The 24,486-nt window shown below is 51.8% G+C and overlaps 1 protein-coding gene across 1 annotated transcript in view; it reads left to right on the forward strand.

Moving 5' to 3' along the window:
• The first annotated feature begins 649 nt into the window (after positions 1-649).
• Positions 650-24,486, forward strand: part of FAM131B (family with sequence similarity 131 member B) — a 381,150-nt gene continuing 357,313 nt past the window's right edge. The window contains exon 1 of the mRNA XM_085620344.1: positions 650-939. Coding sequence (XP_085476470.1) covers positions 912-939 — 28 coding nt within the window. The 5' untranslated portion in view covers positions 650-911. The remainder of the gene's footprint in view (positions 940-24,486) is intronic.

A 24,486-nucleotide genomic window follows, 5' to 3' on the forward strand; every position in this document is an offset into this window, starting at 1 on the left:
TGCAGGGTGTGTGTCTGCAGTGTGCTCGTCTGTGCGGGTTGTGTGTGTGTGTCTGCAGTGTGCACGTCTCTGCAGGATGTGTGTCTATAGTGTGTTGTCTCTGCAGGGTGTGTGTCTGCCATGTGCACGTCTCTGCAGGGTGTGTGTCTCTATAGTGTGCTCGTCTCTGCAGGTTGTGTGTGTTTCTGCAGTGTGCACGTCTCTGCAGGGTGTGTTTCTGCAGTGTGCTCGTCTCTGCGGGTTGTGTGTGTGTCTGCAGTGTGCACGTCTCTGCAGGATGTGCGTCTATAGTGTGTTCGTCTCTGCAGGGTGTGTGTCTGCAGTGTGCACGTCTCTGCAGGGTGTGTGTCTGCAGTGTGCTCGTCTGTGCGGGTTGTGTGTGTGTGTCTGCAGTGTGCACGTCTCTGCAGGATGTGTGTCTATAGTGTGTTGTCTCTGCAGGGTGTGTGTCTGCAGTGTGCACGTCTCCGCAGGGTGTGTGTCTCTATAGTGTGCTCGTCTCTGCGGGTTGTGTGTGCGTGCTGGCGGTGCTCCCCGGCTGCCCCCGGCGCTGACAGATGCTCTCTGCGCCTCCCCCTCATCCCTCAGGCCTCAGGCTCCGCGGCAGCCAATGGGAGGCGGCGCTGCGTGCAGGCAGCTGCTGTACCATCTCCGCCCTGCATCCAGCATCCTCCATCCCTCCATCTCTGTGCGGAACTACCGGGGTACCCCCGCCACCGAACCCCCACCCACACGGAGCACCCCTGCCCGCCCTCCCCAAACCCCAAAGACGGCGTGCGCCTGGAAGCGTGGCCCCCCGAGGCGCTGTCGCCACCGCAGCCCGGACATGATCCTGCGGCGCCGCCCGCCCTGGGGGGGCGAGGGGGGCTCTCTGTGAGCTGGTACCGGTGCCCCCCACCCCCCAGGCCGCCATGGGCTGCATCGGGTCCCGTACTGTAGGTAAGGGGCGGTGGGGGCCGCTGCGCGGCGCTTTGTCTGGTCGTCTGTGGGTGTGGGGGCGGCGGGGTGCGCCGGCTGCATGCCAATGAGGGCTGGGGGTCTGTGCTGGGGGGGGGGGGGGCTCTGTCATCTCAGGGTTACCCCGGCCCAGGGAGAGAGGAGGCAGGGGTGTGGGGGCGACACGTCAGTGAGGGCTGGGGGGGGGGGGGGTCTGTCATCTCAGGGTTACTCCTGGGCGGCCTGTGGGGGGTGCCAGGGGTGGTGTTGGTGCAGAGCGGAGTCGCACCGCCCACCGATAGCAGATTTATTGATGATCTATCGATGGCATTGGGCCCTCACGCGCACACTACGGATGGACTGGTGTCGGCCCCGGTACCGGCGTCTGTGCCATGCCACCCCTGGGCTCTAGGGCCCCTCTGTGCCCGTGGCCCCTTTGTGCTCCTGCCTCCCCCAGTGCTCTTGGCCCCTCTGTGCTCTTGGCCCCTCTGTGGCCCCCTCTGTGCCCGTGGCCCCAGTGCTCTTGGCCCCTCTGTGGCCCCCTCTGTGCCCGTGGCCCCAGTGCTCTTGGCCCCTCTGTGGCCCCCTCTGAGCCCGTGGCCCCAGTGCTCTTGGCCCCTCTGTGCTCCCCCCCCCCCTCTGTGCCTGTGCCCCCCGTGCTCTTTGCCCTCATCGGCCCCCGTCCTCTTGGCCCCTCTGTGCTCTTGGCCTCTTTGTGTCTTTGGGCCACTCTATGCCCGAGGATGTGTCACCGCAGCGTGTGCGGGAGGGGCGCCCACGCGTGTGCGTGTTTGTGCGTGTTTGTGCGTGAGTGCTGCGCCGAGGGATGCCATCAGCCGCCGGCTGCCTTGGGGGAGAGGCCAGGGCTTATCCGTGTGTCTGAGTGTATGTGTCTGTGTGTGCTGCTGTGTCTCTGTATGTACGTCAGTGTGTGCTTATGCGTGCCTTGGTATGTACGAATGTGTCTGTGTGTGCTGCGCCAAACGCCACCATCTGCCTCTGGCTGCCCTGGGGGAGAGGTGCGGGGCTCACCTGTGTGGGTCTGCGTGACTTTGTTTGTACATCGGTGTGCGTGGGCGTCTGTGTGCCCATGAGGGTGTGTGCGCGTTTGTCTGTTCTCCAGGTGAAGGGGACATGCGGCATTAGTAGCCTGTGTGTGTCCGGGTGATCAGACATGTATGTCACCTCTGAGGGTGCGTGTCTGCGCTCCAGCTGAGGTCACGCATTTCTGCTGATGTGTGTTTACTTTTACTGCCTGCAGATGTGCGCACCCCTGGAGTGAGCGTGTGGCGGTGCGTGGGTCTTCCCGATGTGTGGCTGTGTGTGCGTGCACGTGTGTGCGATTGGTTGTTCGTCTGCTGCGTGACTATGCCTTCATTCGGCCTCCCTTGTTGAGTCTGCCCACGTGCTCCGTTGCCCGTCTGCTAGAAGCTGTGCGTACTGTTGTGTGTCTGGATTGACGTGACTTGTGTCTTCATGAACGAGGTTGTTTTGCATATGTTGTTGTTATTTGTGTTCGTTTAGAAACCTGTGCTATCTCCGCCTGTGAGGCTGTGTGTGTGTGTGGTTATTGTCGTGTCTGTGGTGTCTGGATGCCTTCTGCCGAGTCTGTAGGGGTGCGGTGGTTGTTGTATCATGTTGTCTGTTCTTCCCGGTGTTTGCTGTGTGCTGTTTGTTTGATTTGGTGTAAACAAATAAATGACTGTCTGGCTGTGCAGAATCAGGGCCCGATTCACAGAACTAACTTAAGACAAAATCCTAAACTTACTACTTTTACTATTCACAGAAGTTAGGATTTTGTCATAAATTTGTTTTAAGACAAACTTAAGACAACATCCTAACTTCTGTGAATACCAAAAGTTGTAAGTTTAGGATTTTGTCTTAAGTTAATTCTGTGAATCGGGCCCTCAGTGTTTATTGTGCCTCTGGGTGTGTGGCTCCCTGCGTGCTTGTGTATAAAAACATGTGTCTTTTGTCTCTGTGGCTTCTGAGTGTCTACAAAACTGTAGGCGGGATGTGCTGAGGTGTATGTGGATTTCTAAGTGAGCTGTGCAGTGTGTAGTATGTGCTGTGCAGTGTGGGCATGGCTGTTGGCAAGAGTGTGTGTGCGTGTGAAACACTCACTGGTAGTGTATGCAGACATGGGTGCTGGTTGTATCAAGCAGTGTGTGGTGTGTGTGTGCCTGTGTGTGTGTGTGTGAAGCACTGTGGTAGTGTATGCAGACATGGGGGTGCTGGTTGTATCAAGCAGTGTGTGTGGTGTGTGTGTGCATATGTGTGAAACACTCTCTAGTAGTGTATGCAGACATGGATGCTGGTTGTATCAAGCAGTGTTTGTGGTGTGTGTGTGTGTGTGTGTGTGTGAAGCACTCTAGTAGTGTATGCAGACATGGGTGCTGGTTGTATCAAGCAGTGTGTGTGGTGTGTGTGTGTGCATATGTGTGAAACACTCTCTAGTAGTGTATGCAGACATGGGTGCTGGTTGTATCAAGCAGTGTGTGTGGTGTGTGTGTGTGCATATGTGTGAAACACTCTCTAGTAGTGTATGCAGACATGGGTGCTGGTTGTATGAAGCAGTGTTTGTGGTGTGTGTGTGTGTGTGAAGCACTCTAGTAGTGTATGCAGACGTGGGTGCTGGTTGTATCAAGCAGTGTTTGTGGTGTGTGTGTGTGTGTGTGTGTGAAGCACTCTAGTAGTGTATGCAGACATGGGTGCTGGTTGTATCAAGCAGTGTGTGTGGTGTGTGTGTGCGTGTGTGTGAAGCACTGTGGTAGTGTATGCAGACATGGGGGTGCTGGTTGTATCAAGCAGTGTGTGTGGTGTGTGTGCGTATGTGTGTTTGAAGCACTTTGGTAGTGTATGCAGATATGGGTGCTGGTTGTATCAAGCAGTGTGTGTGGTGTGTGTGTGTGTGCATATGTTGGAAACACTCTCTAGTAGTGTATGCAGACATTGGTGCTGGTTGTATCAAGCAGTGTGTGTGGTGTGTGTGTGTGTGTGTGCAAAGCACTCTCGTAGTGTACGCAGACATTGGTGCTGGTTGTATCAAGCAGTGTTTGTGGTGTGTGTGTGCGTGTGTGTGAAGCACTTTCTAGTAGTGTATGCAGACATGGGTGCTGGTTGTATCAAGCAGTGTTTGTGGTGTGTGTGTGTGTGTGTGGGTGTGTGTGTGTGTGAAGCACTCTAGTAGTGTATGCAAATATGGGTGCTGGTTGTATCAAGCAGTGTGTGTGTGCATATGTGTGAAGCACTCTCTAGTAGTGTATGCAGACATGGGTGCTGGTTGTATCAAGCAGTGTGTGTCTGTGGTGTGTGTGTGCGTGAAGCACTCTCTGGTAGTGTATGCAGACATGGGTGTTGGTTGTATCAAGCAGTGTGTGTGTGTGTGCGTGTGAAGCACTCTCTAGTAGTGTATGCAGACATGGGTGCTGGTTGTATCAAGCAGTGTGTGTGTGTGCGCGTGTGTTTGTGTGAAGCACTCTAGTAGTGTATGCAGACATGGGTGCTGGTTGTATCAAGCAGTGTGTGGTGTGTGTGTGCCTGTGTGTGTGTGTGTGTGAAGCACTGTGGTAGTGTATGCAGACATGGGGGTGCTGGTTGTATCAAGCAGTGTGTGTGGTGTGTGTGTGCATATGTGTGAAACACTCTCTAGTAGTGTATGCAGACATGGATGCTGGTTGTATCAAGCAGTGTTTGTGGTGTGTGTGTGTGTGTGTGTGTGTGTGTGTGAAGCACTCTAGTAGTGTATGCAGACATGGGTGCTGGTTGTATCAAGCAGTGTGTGTGGTGTGTGTGTGTGCATATGTGTGAAACACTCTCTAGTAGTGTATGCAGACATGGGTGCTGGTTGTATCAAGCAGTGTTTGTGGTGTGTGTGTGTGTGAAGCACTCTAGTAGTGTATGCAGACATGGGTGCTGGTTGTATCAAGCAGTGTTTGTGGTGTGTGTGTGTGTGTGTGTGAAGCACTCTAGTAGTGTATGCAGACATGGGTGCTGGTTGTATCAAGCAGTGTGTGTGGTGTGTGTGTGCGTGTGTGTGAAGCACTGTGGTAGTGTATGCAGACATGGGGGTGCTGGTTGTATCAAGCAGTGTGTGTGGTGTGTGTGTGTGCATATGTTGGAAACACTCTCTAGTAGTGTACGCAGACATGGGTGCTGGTTGTATCAAGCAGTGTTTGTGGTGTGTGTGTGCGTGTGTGTGAAGCACTTTCTAGTAGTGTATGCAGACATGGGTGCTGGTTGTATCAAGCAGTGTTTGTGGTGTGTGTGTGTGTGTGGGTGTGTGTGTGTGTGAAGCACTCTAGTAGTGTATGCAAATATGGGTGCTGGTTGTATCAAGCAGTGTGTGTGTGTGGTGTATGTGTGCGTGAAGCACTCTCTGGTAGTGTATGCAGACATGGGTGTTGGTTGTATCAAGCAGTGTGTGTGTGTGTGCGTGTGAAGCACTCTCTAGTAGTGTATGCAGACATGGGTGCTGGTTGTATTAAGCAGTGTGTGTGGTGTGTGTGTGCATGTATGTGCGTGAAGCACTCTCTGGTAGTGTATGCAGACATGGGTGCTGGTTGTATCAAGCAGTGTGTGTGGTGTGTGTCTGTGTGAGTGTGTGCATGTGAAGTACTCTCTGGTAGTGTATGCAGACATGGGTGCTGGTTGTATCAAGCAGTGTGTGTGTGTGTGTGTGTGTGTGTGTGCGTGAAGCCTTTCTAGTAGTGTATGCAGACATGGGTGCTGGTTGTATCAAGCAGTGTGTATGTGCGTGTGTGTGTGTGTGTAGCACACTCTAGTAGTGTATGCAGACATGGGTGCTGGTTGTATTAAGCAGTGTGTGTGTGGTGTGTGTGTGTGTGTGTGAAGCACTCTCTGGTAGTGTATGCAGACATGGGTGCTGGTTGTATTAAGCAGTGTGTGTGTGGTGTGTGTGTGTGTGTGTGTGAAGCACTCTCTGGTAGTGTATGCAGACATGGGTGCTGGTTGTATCAAGCACTGTGTGTGTGGCGTGTGTGTGCATGTTTGTGTGAAGCACTCTCTGGTAGTGTATGGAGACATGGGTGCTGGTTGTATCAAGCAGTGTGTGTCTCTGTGTGTGCGTGTGTGTTGATGTTTTCGTGCATGTGTTTTGCAGCCCATCTTAGCGTCTGTGTGTGGAATGTGTGCTTGCTGTTTCCTTGTGTGGTGGTGTGGCTGTAAGCAGGCATGCATTTGTTGTGACTGTGTGTGGCGGTGTGCTTCTGCAGCCTCAGTCTGTGTCTGATAATGTTTACACGTGTGTATTTGCGTTGTTGCTGTGTGTTTGTCAATAACTGCATTTGCCAACTTGTGTACATAGGTGGAAACTTTGAGCCTGTGCGTTATTGTCTGCGTGGTTATGTTTAGTCTTTGTGCACGCTGCTGGCTGTGTGATTGTGTCAACACGTGTGTGTGTGTGTGCAGTGTGTAGCGCTCTTTGCTGCAGCCCACATTTTGATAGACGCAGCACTAAATATTGCTGTTCAGCATTGTCATCAGTTTTAGCAGATAACGACCAGGGGGGGCACACAGTGTTACAGCACATGCCCAGGGTCACACAATGCGGACATGTGATGAAAGATGGACTAAACCCCAGTCTGGTGAGCTCTACGAGTGACTGCACCGACCCTGGCGCACACTTTGTGTGCTGCTGTCTGTGCCTTTGATCAGTTAGGCGTGGTGTGTTTACATGATGTTGTACTGTAATTGCATTTACATAGCGCTTACTACCCCTGATGAGGATTCAATGTGCTTTTTCAGCGAGTAGCACACTAGTCCGGAACCGGAAAGGATTCGCGGTGAATAAGTATTGGGAAACATGAAAGTAGTTTGCGCGGTGGACCAGTTCGTCTGTTTGGGTTAAAACGGATAGCAGAGGGATGGAAGAGGGAAGGGTTTGCATTTATATAGCGCTTGCTACCCCTAAGGAGGTGCCGAGGAGCCTTCCGGCGAGTAGCACGCTACTCCGGGACCCAAACAGGATTAGTGTTGAGTTAGTGTAGTGAAATATGAAATTAACTTTGAGTGGTGGACCTGTCAGTCTGCTGTTTGGATTGGGAAGGATAGCGGAGGGACAGAAGAGAGAGGGTCTAGACAGGTTTTTGGGATGAGTAATTTATTTATTTATTATTTATTTATTTAACGATTTGTAAAGCGCCTGGTGACCCGGAGGCATCCCCGCGCTGTAAAAGACTAGTAATGATCAGGGGGGGAGAGGAGGTACTATTTGGGGAAGAGGAAGGTTTTCAGTTCTTTGCGGAACCGAAGGTGGCAGGGTTCCAGACGCAAGCGGCGTGGAAGTAAGTTCCATCCAGAGGACGCCTTTACTGCGAAGCGTCGACCACCAGTGCGCACCTTCCTGAATCTCGGAACGTTGGCCAGACGCTCATTGTCAGAGCGCAGGAGTCTGGGAGCCTTATAGGGAGTGACCATGTCTCAGGATCGAAGGGCCTTGGCCGTTGAGGAGTTTGTGGGTGGTACACATGGCCTTGAATTCAATCCTCTGACAAACCGGGAGCCAGTGTAGGGCCTTGAGTGCTGGTCTGGCAGAGGCTCTAGTGGGAAGATTCATTAGGAGCCGGGCGGCTGCATTTTGAGCGCGCTGGAGTTTTGCCAGAGTGGATTCGGGGGCTCCTAGATAAACGGCGTTGCTATAGTCGAGGCGAGCAAGGATCAGGCCTTGGACAAGAAGTTTCCTTGATAGGGGAGGGAGTAGGGGGAGGATCTTTCAGATAGAGCGCATGAGTCCAAAGCAAGTGCCTGCTGTTTTGGCTGCCTGGGTCTTCATGGATAGATCAGGTTCAAGCCAGACTCCCAAGGTCTTAATTTCCTTCTTCGGGGTGGGCGCCTCGCCAAAAACGTCAGGCCAGACCGATGAAGGAATAGTAGCCCATTTCTTGCCCATGAGCATGACCTCCGTTTTGGATCCATTGAGCTTGAGAGATGAGTCGCACATCCAGTGGTGGATTTCCTGGAGGCAGTTCAACAAATTGTCTGGGTGGTGGTCAAGATGTGAGAGAGAGACGACCAATTGCGTGTCGTCCGCATAACTCACTATCTTGATACCGAATGGGGTTACTACATCCTCCAGGGGGGCCATATAGGCGTTAAACAGAGTGGGGCTTAGCGAAGACCCTTGGGGGACTCCGCTAGAGAGAGGGAATGAGGCTGAGCGGGAATTGCCGTCCCAGACCTGGAAGGAGCGGCCCAATAGAAAGGACTCTATCCAGGCAAACGCTGTACCCCCGAGACCTGCCCTGGCCAACCGATGGAGCAAGACACGGTGGTTCACCGTATCAAAGGCTGCACTAAGGTCCAGGAGGATCATTGCCACTGACCCTCCTGAATCCAAGATGCACCTTGCCTCCTCGATGACTGTGAGGAGGGCGGTGTCCGTGCCGTGGCCAGGGCGAAACCCTGTTTGGGATTGACGCAGAAGGTTGTTGGATTCGAGAAACAGGGACAGTTGGGCATTGACCAGTTTTTCGGCAATTTTGCTAATGCCCGGGAGGAGCGAGATCGGCCTGTAATTTGCCAGATCGGAGGGGTCCAGTTGAGGTTTTTTAAGGAGGGCCTTGACTACTGCACCCTTCCAGCTCGGAGGGACAGAGCCTTGGGACAGCGAGATGTTGATCAGCTCCGTAATTGGGGGTACGATGACCGGGGCAACTGTTTTCAGGAATCTCATGGGGGCGGGATCGAGGGGAGATCCGCTTTTCATCTTGGCCAAAGTTTTTCCCACTTCGTCCAGGAATACAGCCCTAAACGCAGTTAGCTGTGGGTGAGAGATGTTTTCAGTGTGAGTAAAAAACACATCGGTGTTGTTATGGGTTGGCTGACTGGGGGGTGGGAGAGAGGCCAAGATGCGGGAGATTTTGGAATCGAAGTAGGTTGCCAATTCATCGCTTCTGCCCAGAGGGGAGCTGTCGGAGGAGGGAGGTGTTGGTATTTTCAGAAGCTCTTTGGCGATAAGGTACGACTCTCTCGCCGAATTAGTGGCGTTTTTTATTCTAGCATCGTAATATGAGGCTTTAGTGAGTTTCAGGGTGGATTTGTAGGTTCTCACTGACTTACGGTAGGCGTCCTTACTGGAGTGGAGCCAGTCCTTTCTCCACAGTCGCTCCGCTTTTTTGCATTCTTTGCGGAGGATTCTAAGCTCCTGGCTAAACCAGGGGGCTGATCCTGTCTTTCCGTTTTTGTCCTCACGAGTTTTAATGGGGAGGATCGAATCCAGGGAAGTGGAAATCCACTCTCTGAAATTTGTCCGCTGTGACAGGGTCCTCTGACGGAGTAAGGGTCATCAAGTTGACAGTTCTGGCCCAGTCCTCTGTGGAGAGCCTGGACCAGGCCCTGACCCGGGTAAGGGTGGCAGGCTTGTGGGGCTTCCTAAATACTCCTGGTAAGAAGAGAGGGACCAAGAAATGGTCTGTCCAAGGGAGGGGAAGAGATACTTTGGATTGGAGGGTGTGGACATTGGTGAAGACTGGGTCTAACAGGTGACCTTTGGTGTGGGTGGCTCCAGAGTTAGTCAATCGGAGGCCGTAGGCTGCCAGGTCTAGAGTCAGATCGGCGGCCCCTATGTCTAGGGGGTCGTCAAAATGAATATTCATGTCTCCAAGTATAGTAAAATTGGAGGTAGAATAGGCTAGTGAGGATATTGATTCTAAGAGAGCACTAGCAAAGGGGCCAAAATGGCCAGGGGGGCGATATACTAGGAGGCCAGACAGCGAGCTTGTCGGTGCCAGCTGGAGGGTAAAATGGCAGCTTTCTGAATCTAAGATATGGGCGTCATTAATTCTGCAGGAAAAGTAGTCCCGATGGAGGATAGCTAATCCACCTCCTCTGCCGGAGGGACGTGGTTGGGACTGAATGAGGAAGCCTGGGGGTAAGGCTATGACTACGTCCGAGTCCGAGTGAGCAGTGAGCCACGTTTCTGTGAGAAACAGAGCATCGAGGTCGTGGTCTACAAGTAAGTGATTGATGAGTAGAGCATGCTTGGGGAGCGACCTACAATTCAGTACGGCTAGTTTGAGGCCAGGGTGTGGGGTGGGAGAATCGGCGAGTTGAAGCCGGACTGGATGACAGAGTGTGCAGCTAGTGAAGGGTCCGTCACCTTCATGAACATACGTGCACAAAGTATTGTTGGTGGGTCTGAGACTCAGGAGGGCTCGGCGGGAGTAACTAATTTTTTTGTAGGCAGGTTCCGGCATGAATTCTGGCCCTAGGCCCGGTCGAGCGCGGACGAGCGCAGACGAGCTTGCCTTAAGCGCGCCTTCGGCGCGCAATCGTCGCGCCCGCTGCGCTCGTCCGCTGCGCTTCCGGAAGCTACACATTTATATAGTGTAGAAAACGTCCGAGAGGCGTGGCCTCAGAGTGGGCGTGTCGCTGTCTGGGCGTGAGGGGAGGCAGATGGAGTGGGACGGCGAATTCCCTTGCCATCGTTCGTAGCATTGAGCTGGGGGATGCCTGCACACCAGGATCAAGTGGCGAGGAGAGGGGGTGAGTGAAGTTAAAAACAATCCACAAGTTTTAAAAGCGAAGCAACAAGCGCTAACAGCTGTCTACTCCCGGCTGAGCCTCAGGAGGTTCCAAGCAAACTATCTGTAAAGGGGTGGAGGGGTAAGAGTCAGAGGGAGGTTTAGAAAGGCTTGTTTGGGAGATCTGAATAGTAAAAGAGGTGTGAGATGATGCAAGGGGGTAGCAGATGGAAGAGTCTACAAAGGGTTGTTTTGGGGGTCATAGTAGGGGTATGGGGTTTGGGATGAATCAGACGGTGGAGGTAGAGCATATACTACGAGAGATATAGGGTGAGATATAGGGTAGTGCATTGGAGATGCGGAAGTAGAAGTAAAGTAACAAATATAACGGCACATAAGTCCAAGGAAGGCATCTATGTTTAAGGAAGGCGATCTACGTAGATAATATAAGTCGTATTTATTAAACTGAGACTTTCTAGTGTTGCTGTACTTTAAATTAATGTATTTGTTTTTATCTTTTATAATTCAATAGTGAAGCAATGGTAGATAAATATATAGAATAATGTAACTATCAGTCATACGTACAGTTTTACACTGAAACTAACGGATATCTATATATTTAAAGCATAATTATTCGACACGTTTATACACAGCAATACACCTATATAGCAACACATCTATAGTCCATATAAATCCTTATATAATGAGAGATCTGCTGTATATTTCTCTTTGCATCCGGTGCTTATGTGCGGAAGAGCAAATTCTTGAGTAGTTTTCTGAAGATCAGGTGGTTGTCCGTGGATCTTATGTGGGGGGGGGTAAAGACATCCATTGTTTGGCTGCTTGAACACAGTAGGTTGTGCCAGCCTTGGTTTTTTCTTGTATGGTGGTGTTTATTGTTAGGTGCGTGGGGGGGGGGTGTCTGCTGCCTGCGTACACGTTTTGCACCTATGTGTCTGTGTTGTTTTTTTTGTGCTGCTATTTCTATCTATGGTACATTTTGTTGGTGTGTGTGTGTGTGTGTGTGTGGGTGTGTGCTTGTGAGCTCTAACAGGGGTATTCTGTGTCTTGTGTTGATGTGTGTGTGTGTGTGTGGGTGTGTGCGTGTGAGCTCTAACAGGGGTATTCTGTGTCTTGTGTTGTGTGTGTGTGTGTGTGTGTGTGTGTGGGTGTGCGCTCGCTGTGACTAAGGGCCCGATTTATAATGTGAGCCGTCCTCCGCCAGGGTGACGGAGTAATTTACTGCGACGCCCTGGTAGAATTCTCAACTGTAAAATTATGGAATGTCCGTCAGCTCAAAGACATTGGAAGCATTCACAGAACCTGTCCATCAAACATGACCGAGCCCATGACAGAGCCGTATGGCAAAGTTTTCAAAGTTTTTTTTTCTTAAAACAAAACCCAAAGTGAGTTTTTGTTTTAGGAAAAAAAACAATGCCCCCCCCCCCCTTCACCATGGGAGCCATGTGTAGGAAGGTGGAATCTGACTGCATGGTTACCCCCACTTTTTCCTGGTGTTTAGCTGGTTTTTGACTAGTCTGGCTGGGATCCCGCTATCCAGGACCCCAGTCTATCTGCTCTCCCCCTGAAATTCTTTGCATGTACTTTAGATACACTCCACATTTGATTCTAGGTACCCTTATCAGTCCCTAGTATATGGTACATCACAGACCCAGGGCATAGGTACCCCAAGGTCTCCCATCGGCTGCAGAATGTATTGTGCCACCCCTGAGAGACCATTCAAAATGGCACCACAGGTCTGCTACTGCAGCCTGTGTAAGGTGGTGCACGCACCCCTTACTTCGATATAGGTTACCTATACCTATTCTCAATGACTACACATATAAACCTATCAGTCACCCCTATGGCAGGCCTTATCAATCCTGAAGGCAGGGTGCTGGGTTTTATAGGAGAGGGTGAACTTGCATGAGCAGAGCCCCACTGCAGCCATCGGAACCTATTTTCCAGGGTTGTCTGTGATGCAGCCAACCATATAAGTGCATTATAACCTCGCGGTAAATGCTAACTTTAAAACGGCTGCTAAGAAACATGTCGTGATTGGTGTCAAACACCTTGGAATCATACCTCCCCGCCAGTAACTGGTCCGGGAGGTATGATTCCACCCTCCTAGAGGGACTTATGTGAAACATCGGTACACCTGATACCAGTTTTCTCGACCTGGGCATCACAAAATGGATGCTGCCAGCGACAGACACGAGTCTGCCCTCCTGCTGCTGAGCCAAGCTCGAACAGAGGAAGGCCTGACAATAGGTTTCCTGTCACAGGGAGGTGTGGCCAGCTCCCAGACAGGCTTTAGTGTATTGGGGCTGGGTGGGTGCACTCTGAGAGTGCCAGAAAGTCTGCACTGGGGGCACGTTTGGTGTCCCTGTGCATAGTCCGGCTCAAACCGGTTGCTGGAGCCATTTGCTCCTGCTCTGGCGCGAAACTGGACAAAGGACATGGGTGTAGCCACCCCTCTGTCCTGACTCTCACCTAGGAGGGTCCACAGAGTTTGTCCCACCCCTTCCTTGGGTATAAAGTGGGAAACCTGACTACAGGACTTTGGATTTTACCTGGACTAAACTCTGCAAGCAGAAACCAAGTACTTCGACGGTCTACACTTCGCTGGATGACAGAAGAATCCCCCTTGGAGTAAAGGAGTTACTCTCCTGCAGCAGCAGGCACCTAAACGCATCTGACCGGTTTGCATCTCCTGAGCTCCTGAGGACTCCGAAGATTTCTGCAACACAGGAGGTGGGCTCCCGAGGGTCCCTGAGGTCGATCTGCCCTCTCAGCAATCCTGAGGCCTGCGTCCCTCGGGGGGACCATGCAACCCGAACCCCTGTGCACCGTGTACTTTTGCAGCAGCATATGCTTTTGGTGATTCCTGAGGCTGTGCATTGGGTTACGTGTAGTCCTGACCCCGAGCAGTATTTCCACCGAAGATTTCCGGCCTACACTCCACAAGTGTTCCGTGGGCTGGTATTTCGTGATTCAGCTCGAGGTCCTTTCGCGATCCCTGGTCCATTGGCCTGTGGGTCCCTGTGAAGTTAACTTTGACTTTCCTTGGGCTTTCCTGGTTGCTCCAGACGTGCCCTGACTGTCCATTGCTTGGAGAGACCCAAAGACCTTGCTGGTCCTCACCGTAACTTATTTCCTCTGACCGCATGGGGTGCCTTTGCCAAGGCTTGTTGGTGTTCAATCCAGACACTGACCCCTCAGCACTCGACATCCTTCGTGGGACAGCTCACCTCCGGACTTTGGTCTTCATCGACGTCTCCTGATCCCTATGGCTGCAGACTCAAGCATCCCATCTTCCCACCTGAAGCACCCGACTTCTGTTGGCATTCGTCTATCGTGCCCCTGGTCACCCTGAAGTGACCCAGACTCTGTCCCCTCTGCTTTCAGGTTCTTCTCACCTCGGATCCAGGCTTCGATTGCACCGGACTCTTTTCATCTTCCCGGCAGCAGTACTTCTTCGCAGCACGCCATTGAAAACGGCGAGGGTTTTCAACACCACTTGACCCCTATGCACTCGGCTCCTCTGGAATAGGTAACACGGGTACCTCGGTACTCTCAAGGGTGCTGGCATTAGAACCTTCTATGGTCCAAAGGGTTTGCTTGAAGTCCTCTCCGAAGTGTCCTTAAAAAGTAATTTTCCAACTGGGACTTTCCCATAGTGTTGTACGGCGCTCGAGCCTCTGTTCTCACACTGTGCCCGTCCTAAGTGGGTCCCCTGTGTCACTACTTTGGGTGGTTCCTTGGGGTCCCAGCGATTCTACGTGCTCTAGGCACTGTGTCTAGTGAAGTCATGGTTGTTATACCACTTTTAGTATATGGTTCGGTCTCCCCCTGGAGACCGCTGTGTATTGTGCTATTTACTGTCGTTCTAGTGATTTAATATTGTGTGCTTTTTTTCTCTAATCTCATAAAGAGATTAGTAGAGAGTGTTTAGTAATAAATACATATTTTTTGTAATAACACGGGTGTGGTTCTCCTTTCATTTGGTCATTCAAGAGATTATAGACTGGTAAAACAAGCTGCTTTACATTCCTTCAAGACTTAGCCTGAAGGCTGCTCTCCACAGCTACCACTAGGATCGCTTTCACATAAGGTTGTCTTTAACCTATCACCATAAGGGGTTGTTTGGACTGATACAAGGTGCCCACTAGAACTAGTGGACAGCATATACCAGGCCACCTTCTCACACCATCTTCCATGGCAAGGGGGGTATTTTTTTGTATTTGTCCTGGCCCTTTCTGTTAGAGTTGTCCTGGCGGTGACGGGCATTAAAAAACAGCTATATGGCCTCCCATATAACATAGGCGGGTGGATGTATAGCCAATTTTCTGGCAGGCCTCACTTTATTGGGCCGTTTGGCTACGGCGGAGAGAGACTAATGTCGTTGTGGCCAAACAATGAGCCGCCCACTTCTAAACTCGGTGGGTGCACCATGATGTTGGCGGTCAGCGTACTCCATCACCTTTGCAACCGAGTATGCTTACTGCCAACATACATCTCAGGCCCTGAGTCGTACTGAGTGTTGGTTCAGTGAATGCCTCCCTGCAGTGTGACTGAGGGTGAAGATGTTTGTGACTTTTCTTTGGGTGGAATGTGTGTCATAACATGCTGTGGTGCTTGTGTTTGTTCAGCTGTGTGTTTTGTGCTTTCACATGTGTTTGTTTACACAGATTGGAGCTTTGGTTTATAGTGACCCTAATCGAACTCCATTGGCTCTCCCCGCCGTCCGGCGCCATCTTTCAAACCCGTTGCATCATGTACAAACCGATCACGACCAGCACCCCTGCTTATCTTGTAGACAAGCTCGCCATCTCAGGTGGTGCTCGGCACACTCGTCCTCACCATCAGACTGGAGACTAAGAAGTGAAAAAAGAAGAGAGCAGCGCTTTACCGCCTGTGCGCAGCCTCTCCAGGTCCATCAGGAACGCCCATCACTGCTCCAATTTAGGAAAGAGTTGAGGACGCGCCTCCTTACAAAACACTTCATCACAACGCATTAATCATTCATAGCCCGGCTTCCTCTGCTCTTACTCGGCTGTGTGCTCGTCTCCAACCCTGTAGAGCACTCTGCTGGCTTCTGGCTAAGGTCAAGTCCATACACACATGCATGCATACAGGCATACATACATGCATGTATATAAACATACATGCACGCATGCATTCATGCATTAATATGTACATACATACACACATGCATGCATACAGGCATACATATATACATGCATACATATATGTATACATACATAGATACATATATACATACCTACAGACATGAATACATCATGGACACAGCCAGAGTCAGATTTACAATGCAGCTTTTGAACCATTTGTTCCCGTGTTCTGCGTGAAATGCCTCCCTCAACCCGCAGAGCAGCAGCCCATAGTGAAGGGCCCTCTAAGATCTGAGCTTCTGGGGGTGGAGCCCAGCAAGAGCGGATCAGAGGCGGGACCTTGGCGCATTCAAGCGCTTGGAACCAAAGGTGGAGCTCTGGTGGGTATACAATAATAGACCAGGTCCAGCAGATGAAATGTGGGCATCTAAGACACTAGGAGGCCCATGGAGAGGCCGAGGCGGGGGTGATGCACCCCCCAGCCCCCTGCTGTGCCAGAGTCCACGCATAGGAATGTGCACTAGAGGCCTCCAGGTCCACCCTATACTAGAATGTGCACACTCCTCTCCGCGTAATGGTGCGAGGCCGAGGGACATGCAAGGCCGACATGTTAGAGCGTGAGAGAATCAGCAGCGATACCTTTATGCTGTTTCAACCATTGCACAATACAGTGCGGCAAACATGGGCGCTGTACTGTGTTGTGTCTAACATTAGTAGGTCTACAGTAAAAACACAGTGAGGACAAAAGCAGACGGGAAAAAAGCTGCATAAAAAATATTGTCTACCAAAAAGTAGAGCAAGAAAATTGTGGCAACAAAACGTCAAAGAATGTTGTGCTTTACACACACTGAGGGCAGTGGTGAGTGGGTGTGCTACAGTGAAGTTGGGGCAGGGGACTAGTAAGGGCGTCTAAAGATTCAGGAAGGGGCAGCATAAAGGAGTAGTAAGCGGTTGGTAGGGTTCAGGAGTGAGTTCTGGAACTTGGACATTTATCCCATTTCATGATGGTGAACATGGTATATTACGCAGCAGGTTCTGGTGTGAGCTGTTGAGTGAAAATGGCTTTGGAGACTTGCAGTGGTTAATTTATAAAATAATGCGTGATAAGTGCATGTGAATATGACAGAGTGGTTGTGTTGTGTGTGAGAGTCTGTGTGTGAATATGTGTAAGGGTGTGTGTGATGTATGAGAGAGTGTCTGTGAATATGTGTGTGTGTGGTGTGTATGTGTGTGTATTAATGTGTGTGAGAGTGTGTGTGAGGTGTGAGAAAGTGCATGAATGTCTGAGTTTATGTGGGGTGTGAGAGTGCATGTGAATGTGTGATGAGTGTGTGTGAATATATGAGAGTGTGTGTTGTCTGTGAGAGTGTGTGTGAATGTGTGTGAGTGTATGTGATGTATGAGAGAGTGTGTGTGAATATGTGTGTATGGTGTGTATGTGTGTGTATGAATGCGCGTGAAAGTGTGATGTGTGAGAAAGTGCACGAATGTGTGAGTATATGTGGGGTGTGAGAGTGCGTGTGAATGTGTAATGAGTGTGTGTGAAATTGTGAATATGTGAGAGTGTGTGTGTGTGGTGTGTGAGATCATGTGTGAATGTGTGTGTGATGTATGAGTGTGTGTGATGTGTGAGAGAGTGTTTGTGAATATAGGAGTGTGTGTGGTGTGTCAGAGAGTGTGTGTGTGTGGTGTGTGAGAGTGTGTGAGAATGTGTGTGAGTGGGTGTATGATATGTGAGAGAGTGTGCGTGAATGTGTGCAAGAGTTTGTGTGACTCAGTCCTGATTTCTCAGTCCCAATAGTGTGCTCACTTGTGCAGTGGTGCGGGGGTTGTCCCTTACAAACGTCTCAATCCTCCCTTCTTCCATAAAAAGGTAGCAGACTCACCTTATTAAGATGTAGCCTACTTCACATTAAACAAGGTGGCATAAAAACCATAAAAACTGTTAAAACTGCACAATAACACAAATACACAGCAAACCTGAACCTGATAAATCTAAATTGCACAAGTCCTATTTATGTGCCCCTTTGGGGCGACCATGGCAAGTAAAGACCAGATTACAAAGTTGTAGGAAACGGGGGTTTTGTTGCAGTACCCCCTCACATTTTGCCGGCTGTTGATCCAACTTTGAGTGAAGAGTACTGGGTCCCTGCTGACCAGGTTCCCAGTACCAGTGTTCTTTCCCTAAAAATGTGCCACAATTGGCACAACTTCATTAACACCTGTAAGTCCCTAGTAAACGGTACCCCTGGAACCGAGGGCATGGGCACTGAAGCGGGTCCTCAGGGGATGCAGCACTGTTGTTCCTACCCAGGGACCACCAGATTATGTACTCTGCCACTGCAGGCTGTGTGTCTTGGTGCAGAGAAATACGAAGACTCGACATGGCACACACCCTTGTGTGCCAAGCCACCCATACATTGCATAAGGCATAGGTAAGTCACCCCTACTGCAGCCCTTTTAGCCCCAAGGCAGGGTGCACTATATCCTATGTGTGGGCATATCGGCATGAGCAATGTCCAGTCTATTCTGAGATATTGTAAGTGCACAGGGAAGCCATAAAGAGTACTTGGGCTGGATACTCGTCAGTACGAGTTTCCTAGCTCCGTGATGGCTTCACTGATTCCTATGGAGTTTGGTAGCAAACATCTTGTCTTCATAAATCCTCCCTGATCCCAGTGTTGGATTTATTAATAAATTCACACAGGAGACCCATTTAGAGGGTCCCCTGAAAACCTACCACGCTCTGGTGTGGTCTCGGACTGTTTTTTGCGAGCCTGTCACCACCAGACATTTGTGTGACCTCATGGGGTGAGAGCCGGCGCTCCCAGAGCACAGAGACAGCGCCTACTCTGGGCAGCGGTGCTTCACGCCTACTCTGGGCAGCGGTGCTTCACGCCTACTCTGGGCAGCGGTGCTTCACGCCTACTCTGGGCAGCGGTGCTTCACGCCTACTCTGGGCAGCGGTGCTTCACGCCTACTCTGGGCAGCGGTGCTTCACGCCTACTCTGGGCAGCGGTGCTTCACGCCTACTCTGGGCAGCGGTGCTTCACGCCTACTCTGGGCAGCGGTGCTTCACGCCTACTCCAGGCCAGGAGCTCCGTCCTGGGCGGGAGGCTTCAAAGGCGACGCTGCCTTCGAAATCCAACTGAGGAACTTCCTATCTGGAAGGGGGGGGGCAAGCCCCATTTGCTGCTTCACATTTGGTGGGAGGAAAGGCAGCAAAATGAGTTAGATAAGGAGGAAGGTCCCCACTTATCGTACACCACCCCTAGGGTGGGAAAGGCGAGGTAAAACCCTCTCCTGAAAATCCACCATCTTGGGATGGTGGAAAACAACCTATCGGGGCTGATGTAGTGCCTCCTCCCACAGGGAGTAGTCACTAGGGGGTGTAGACACCCTAAAGGTAGATAGCCCATTGGCTATTACCTGTCTCCCCTTGTAACGCCCCTAAATTCAGTATTTAGGTGGCTCCACTAGACCTAAACATCAAATTCAATAAACAAGAGAAGACCAGGAAAGAGAAGACCCGCTGCTTCACAATTGATGCCCTGCTGCTGAAACCCTGCCTGCTGCCCAAGGACTCAGCAATCGCTGCTTCTGTGTCGCCCTGAACCTAAGAGGACTCCAAGAACTCCGGAGCACCTCCAGCCTTCAAGATATCGCCCAGAAGCTCCGCTGGAGTGAAGGTATCACTCGAGCACCTCCAGCCTTCAAGATATCGCCCCCAAGCTCTGCTGGAGTGAAGGTATCACTCGAGAACCTCCAGCCTTCAAGATATCGCCCAGAAGCGCTGCTGGAGTGAAGGTATCACTCGAGCACCTCCAGCCTTCAAGATATCGCCCAGAAGCTCCACTGGAGTGAAGGTATCACTCGAGCACCTCCAGCCTTCAAGATATCGCCCCGAAGCTCCGCTGGAGTGAAGGTATCACTCGAGCACCTCCAGCCTTCAAGATATCGCCCAGAAGCTCAGCTGGAGTGGAGGCATCACTCGAGCACCTCCATCTTGCAAGATATTGCCCAGAAGTTCTGCTGGAGTGAAGGCATCACTCGAGCACCTCCAGCCTTCAAGATATCGCCCAGAAGCTCCACCGGAGTGAAGACATCACTCGAGCACCTCCAGCCTTCAAGATATCGCCCCGAAGCTCCGCTGGAGTGAAGCTATCACTTGAGCACCTCCAGTCTTCAAGATATCGCCCAGAAGCTCCACTGGAGTGAAGGCATCACTCGAGCACCTCCAGCCTTCAAGATATCGCCCAAAAGCTCCGCTGGAGTGAAGGCATCACTCGAGCACCTCCAGCCTTCAAGATATCGCCCAGAAGCTCCACTGGAGTGAAGGCATCACTCGAGCACCTCCAGCCTTCAAGAAATCGCCCCGAAGCTCCGCTGGAGTGAAGGTATCACTCGAGCACCTCCAGCCTTCAAGATATCGCCCAGAAGCTCCACTGGAGTGAAGGCATCACTCGAGCACCTCCAACCTTTAAGATATCGCCCGGAAGCTCTACTGGAGTGAAGGTATCACTCGAGCACCTCCAGCCTTCAAGATATCGCCCAGAAGCTCCACTGGAGTGAAGGTATCACTCGAGCACCTCCAGCCTTCAAGATATCGCCCAGAAGCTCCACTGGAGTGAAGGTATCACTCCCCTGCCCAACGCAGGCACCAATCCTGTGAAGCCTGGTTTGTCGAAAGGCTGCCCCCGATGACCTTGATTCTGCATCAAAGCAAGAAAAGGTACCACAGCTCCGAATCTGTTCCCCTACCAAGTTTGGAGACACCAGGACCTACCAGAGCCGAGGCGTACCAATACCCGTGGTAGCAACCCCCAATGGAAAACACCAAGAAGAAGTGTCCATTCCAGACTCCCCAAGCACCAGAAGCAAGCACCTACCAAGGGCCATCTACACACCCAAGACCCACTTCCAGAGTGGCCCAGCTGTCCCGATATCACCTCTCCAAGTTGCCTCCTGACCGCGAGGACCTCAGGAATCACAATGCTCGGCTGACCTGTTAGCTCTGCACCCGGCCCCACCAACCCTAGCACTGACTAACCAGCTGTGCTCCCGTGGTCCCCAGGCCCTTGTGATCTTCTGCCTCCAAGGAGACCCACTGGACTTACCTGTAAGTCCATCTGTGCAGTGTACTTTCAAGTGTCCACCTTCATCTTTGTGCACCAGGTTCCAAGATCCTCAGCACTCTACTCCCGCCCGATCCGGGACGCTACCGAACTTCTCCTGCTGGAACTTTGGACCTGGTACTGACATTCACCTGCAACGAGAAGGTGAACTTGAAAACTTTGCCTGAATTTATTTATTTATTTGTCTCCATTGTTATATATGGTGCATAATTGCGCACAAAAGTGATATATTTTTCCAACTTTGCAAAACATATCTCCGAAAGTACTTACCTTAGAACTGTGTTCATGGTCTTAAAAATCACATAAAAATCAATATTATTTTTATAAATTGGTCTCAGATTTATTCTTGAGCATGTGTCTCATTTAGTGCCTCTGTGAGTACAACAAATGCTGAGCACGACCCTCTGATAAGCGTAACTGCTCACCAACACTACCCCAAATAGAGCGTTAGCATTATCTACTTCTGCCTCTGTAAACCAATCTGGGGTCCCCTGGACTCCGAACAGTGTGCTCCATTTTAGCACTCTATATAGAGAGCCAGCGTCCTACAAAAGTTACACATCAAACATTGGTGAAACTTCCAGAGTCCGCAGAGCGCTTTGGTCCCTGTCGGGGCTCCCGTGACTCTTGGTCATGCCCCACATAATCTTTGGGGTACCCAAGGAAGAGCTAGAAGTGTAGGGCCACCAGTATGTCAGTCCCCCTTCCAACCAGCCTCACCTCTGAAAGTCTTCACCCGAAGGAGGTGGGCCACAAGTCAAGTTAGTGCCCTCAAGAAATAGTGCCGATAGTCGGCTGCAGTGTAGTCTCGTTGCGAACTAACTCGGCGACCTCCGTGATGTGGTACCTCAGGGGACAAAGGGGGGCCAGCAGGTGCCAGCCCACTTCGAAAGCTCCTTGTCCTACCCCCCCCCATGTTGAATACCCCATGACCGCTTCCAGTCATGACCACTTTCATCCGGCCCCACCCCTCCAGGCAGAGCCACTAATGACGCACACCTGCAAATGGCGGTGGGCTCTTTGACAAGACGGCAGCTCTAGCCACTGGGCCACATCACCTCCCCAGGGCGTAGAGTTGTGTAAGGAGCGTGATTTACTGTAGGCAGCATTCAGCACCCCGATATCCACCATGCGCTTTATTGATATTTGAGGTCAGCTGCTCATGGCTAGCTGGGGGCCCCAGGGGCCCTCACTGAAGGACCATCATCGCTCAGGGGTTATCTGGCTCCTTCCAGCCTCCCACGCTCAGCGCTCGGTGCTAAGGTGTCTGCTTGCTTCTGGTGGTCCAGTGAGACCAGGGTCACCCCCTCAAGAGGCTCAGATCGTTCAAGGGTGACCCTAGCTCCCTCTCAGAAGGGCCATCAGTGCTCAGAGAGAGGCCTGGCTGCAGGTCACTGAGGAGGGGTAGACTGGACAGGGCCCAGGGGTGGCAGAGAGCTGTATTTAGTATGATGTATATAATATATAACATAAAGCAGTAAATATGCCATGTTATTATACACGTGGAGTTAGCTACCCAAGGTGCGTTGGATGTGATGAGTGTGTGGACGACATGGAGCTCAGTCTCTTGTGAAACGCAGTAAGATTACAAAAGTTACAGAAACGTCACTCACTCACAGATGGGACACAGACAGAAGGAAGCATCTTGTCAGCTCTTTTCAATGCATCGAGGTGGGAGGCCACCCAGGTGGGCTGGGGGAGAAGGACTGAGTGCCCCAGTGTCTGGTGGGATGGGAGGCCACCCAGGTGGGCTGAAGGAGAAGGACTGAGTGCCCCAGTGTCTGGTGGGATGGGAGGCCACCCAGGTGTGCTGGGGGAGAAGGACTGAGTGCCCCAGTGTCTGGTGGGATGGGAGGCCACCCCAGGTGTGCTGGAGGAGAAGGACTGAGTGCCCCAGTGTCTGGTGGGATGGGAGGCCACACTAGGTGTGCTGAAGGAGAAGGACTGAGTGCCCCAGTGTTTGGTGGGATGGGAGGCCACCCCAGGTGTGCTGGAGGAGAAGGACTGAGTGCCCCAGTGTCTGGTGGGATGGGAGGCCACACTAGGTGTTCTGAAGGAGAAGGACTGAGTGCCCCAGTGTCTGGTGGGATGGGAGGCCACCCCAGGTGTGCTGGAGGAGAAGGACTGAGTGCTCCAGTGTCTGGTGGGATGGGAGGCCACCCAGGTGTGCTGGAGGAGAAGGACTGAGTGCTCCAGTGTCTGGTGGGATGGGAGGCCACCCAGGTGTGCTGAAGGAGAAGGACTGAGTGCCCCAGTGTCTGGTGGGATGGGAGGCCACCCAGGTGTGCTGGGGGAGAAGGACTGAGCGCCCCAGTGTGTGGTGGGATGGGAGGCCACCCCAGGTGTGCTGGAGGAGAAGGACTGAGTTCCCCAGTGTCTGGTGGGATGGGAGGCCACCCAGGTGTGCTGAAGGAGAAGGACTGAGTGCCCCAGTGTCTGGTGGGGTGGGAGGCCACATTAGGTGTGCTGAAGGAGAAGGACTGAGTGCCCCAGTGTCTGGTGTGGTGGGAGGCCACATTAGGTGTGCTGAAGGAGAAGGACTGAGTGCCCCAGTGTCTGGTGGGATGGGAGGCCACCCCAGGTGTGCTGGAGGAGAAAGACTGAGTGCTCCAGTGTCTGGTGGGATGGGAGACCACCCAGGTGTGCTGGGGGAGAAGGACTGAGTGCCCCAGTGTCTGGTGGGATGGGAGGCCATCCCAGGTGTGCTGGACGAGAAGGACTGAGTGTTCCAGTGTCTGGTGGGATGGGAGGCCACTCAGGTGTGCTGGGGGAGAAGGACTGAGTGCCCCAGAATTCTGTGGCATGGAGTGCCCCAGTGTCCGATGGGAGGGGAGTCCACACTGCAGGTGTGCTCGAGGAGAAGGACTGAGTGCCCCAGTGTCTGGTGGGATGGGAGGCCACTCAGGTGTGCTGGGGGAGAAGGACTGAGTGCCCCAGAATTCTGTGGCATGGAGTGCCAAAGTGTCCGATGGAAGGGGAGTCCATGCCTTGGGTCTACATGAAAAGAACTTAGTTCCCCAGTGTCCAGTGGGATAGGAGTCCACACTGCAGGTGTGCTCGAGGAGAAGGACTGAGTGCCCCAGTGTTCAGTGGGGTGAGAGGTCACCCCACATGTGCTTGAGGAGAAGGATTGAGTGTCCCAGATTCAGGTGGATTGGGAGGCCACACCCGGGTGTGCTCAAGGAGAAGGACTGACTGCCCAGTGTCTGGTGGGGTGAAATGCCACCCCAGATGTGCTTGAGTAGGACTGAGTTTAAAGACCCCTGGTCTGCAGGCTCCTGGTTTTATGATCCCTGGTATGAAGGCCCTGGTTTAAGGCCCCTGGTCTGAAGACCCCTAGTATGAAGGTCCTATATATATTTTTTTTACGGAGTCTTATATATATATATATATATATATATAGATCGAGTATCAGAGCGCTTTACATAGCACCAGTTGCGTTACATGAGGACATATTCATTTTTTGTTAGGCACGGTTAGATTAAGTGATTTGCCCAGATTCACAGGATGTTCAGCGTCATTGCCGAGACTCAAACCTGGTTCCCCAGGTTCGAGGTCGACCACCTAAGCCGTTAGGCCAACTTCTCTCCACAAGGAGGGGAAAGGACTTAAGGGCTCTAGTCTGAAGACCCCTGGTCTGAAGGCCCTTGTTTAAAGACCCCTGGTCTGAAGGCTCCTGATTTTAACGCCCCTGGTTTAAAGGTCCTTGTTTTAAGGCTCCTGGTTTATAGGCCCTGGTATTAAGGCCCCTTGTTTGAAGACCCTGGTTTTAAGACCCCTGTTTTTAAGGCCCTGGTATGA

This window comes from Triturus cristatus, chromosome 7, assembly GCF_964204655.1.
Source record: "Triturus cristatus chromosome 7, aTriCri1.1, whole genome shotgun sequence".
In the NCBI taxonomy this organism is placed as follows: domain Eukaryota; kingdom Metazoa; phylum Chordata; class Amphibia; order Caudata; family Salamandridae; genus Triturus; species Triturus cristatus.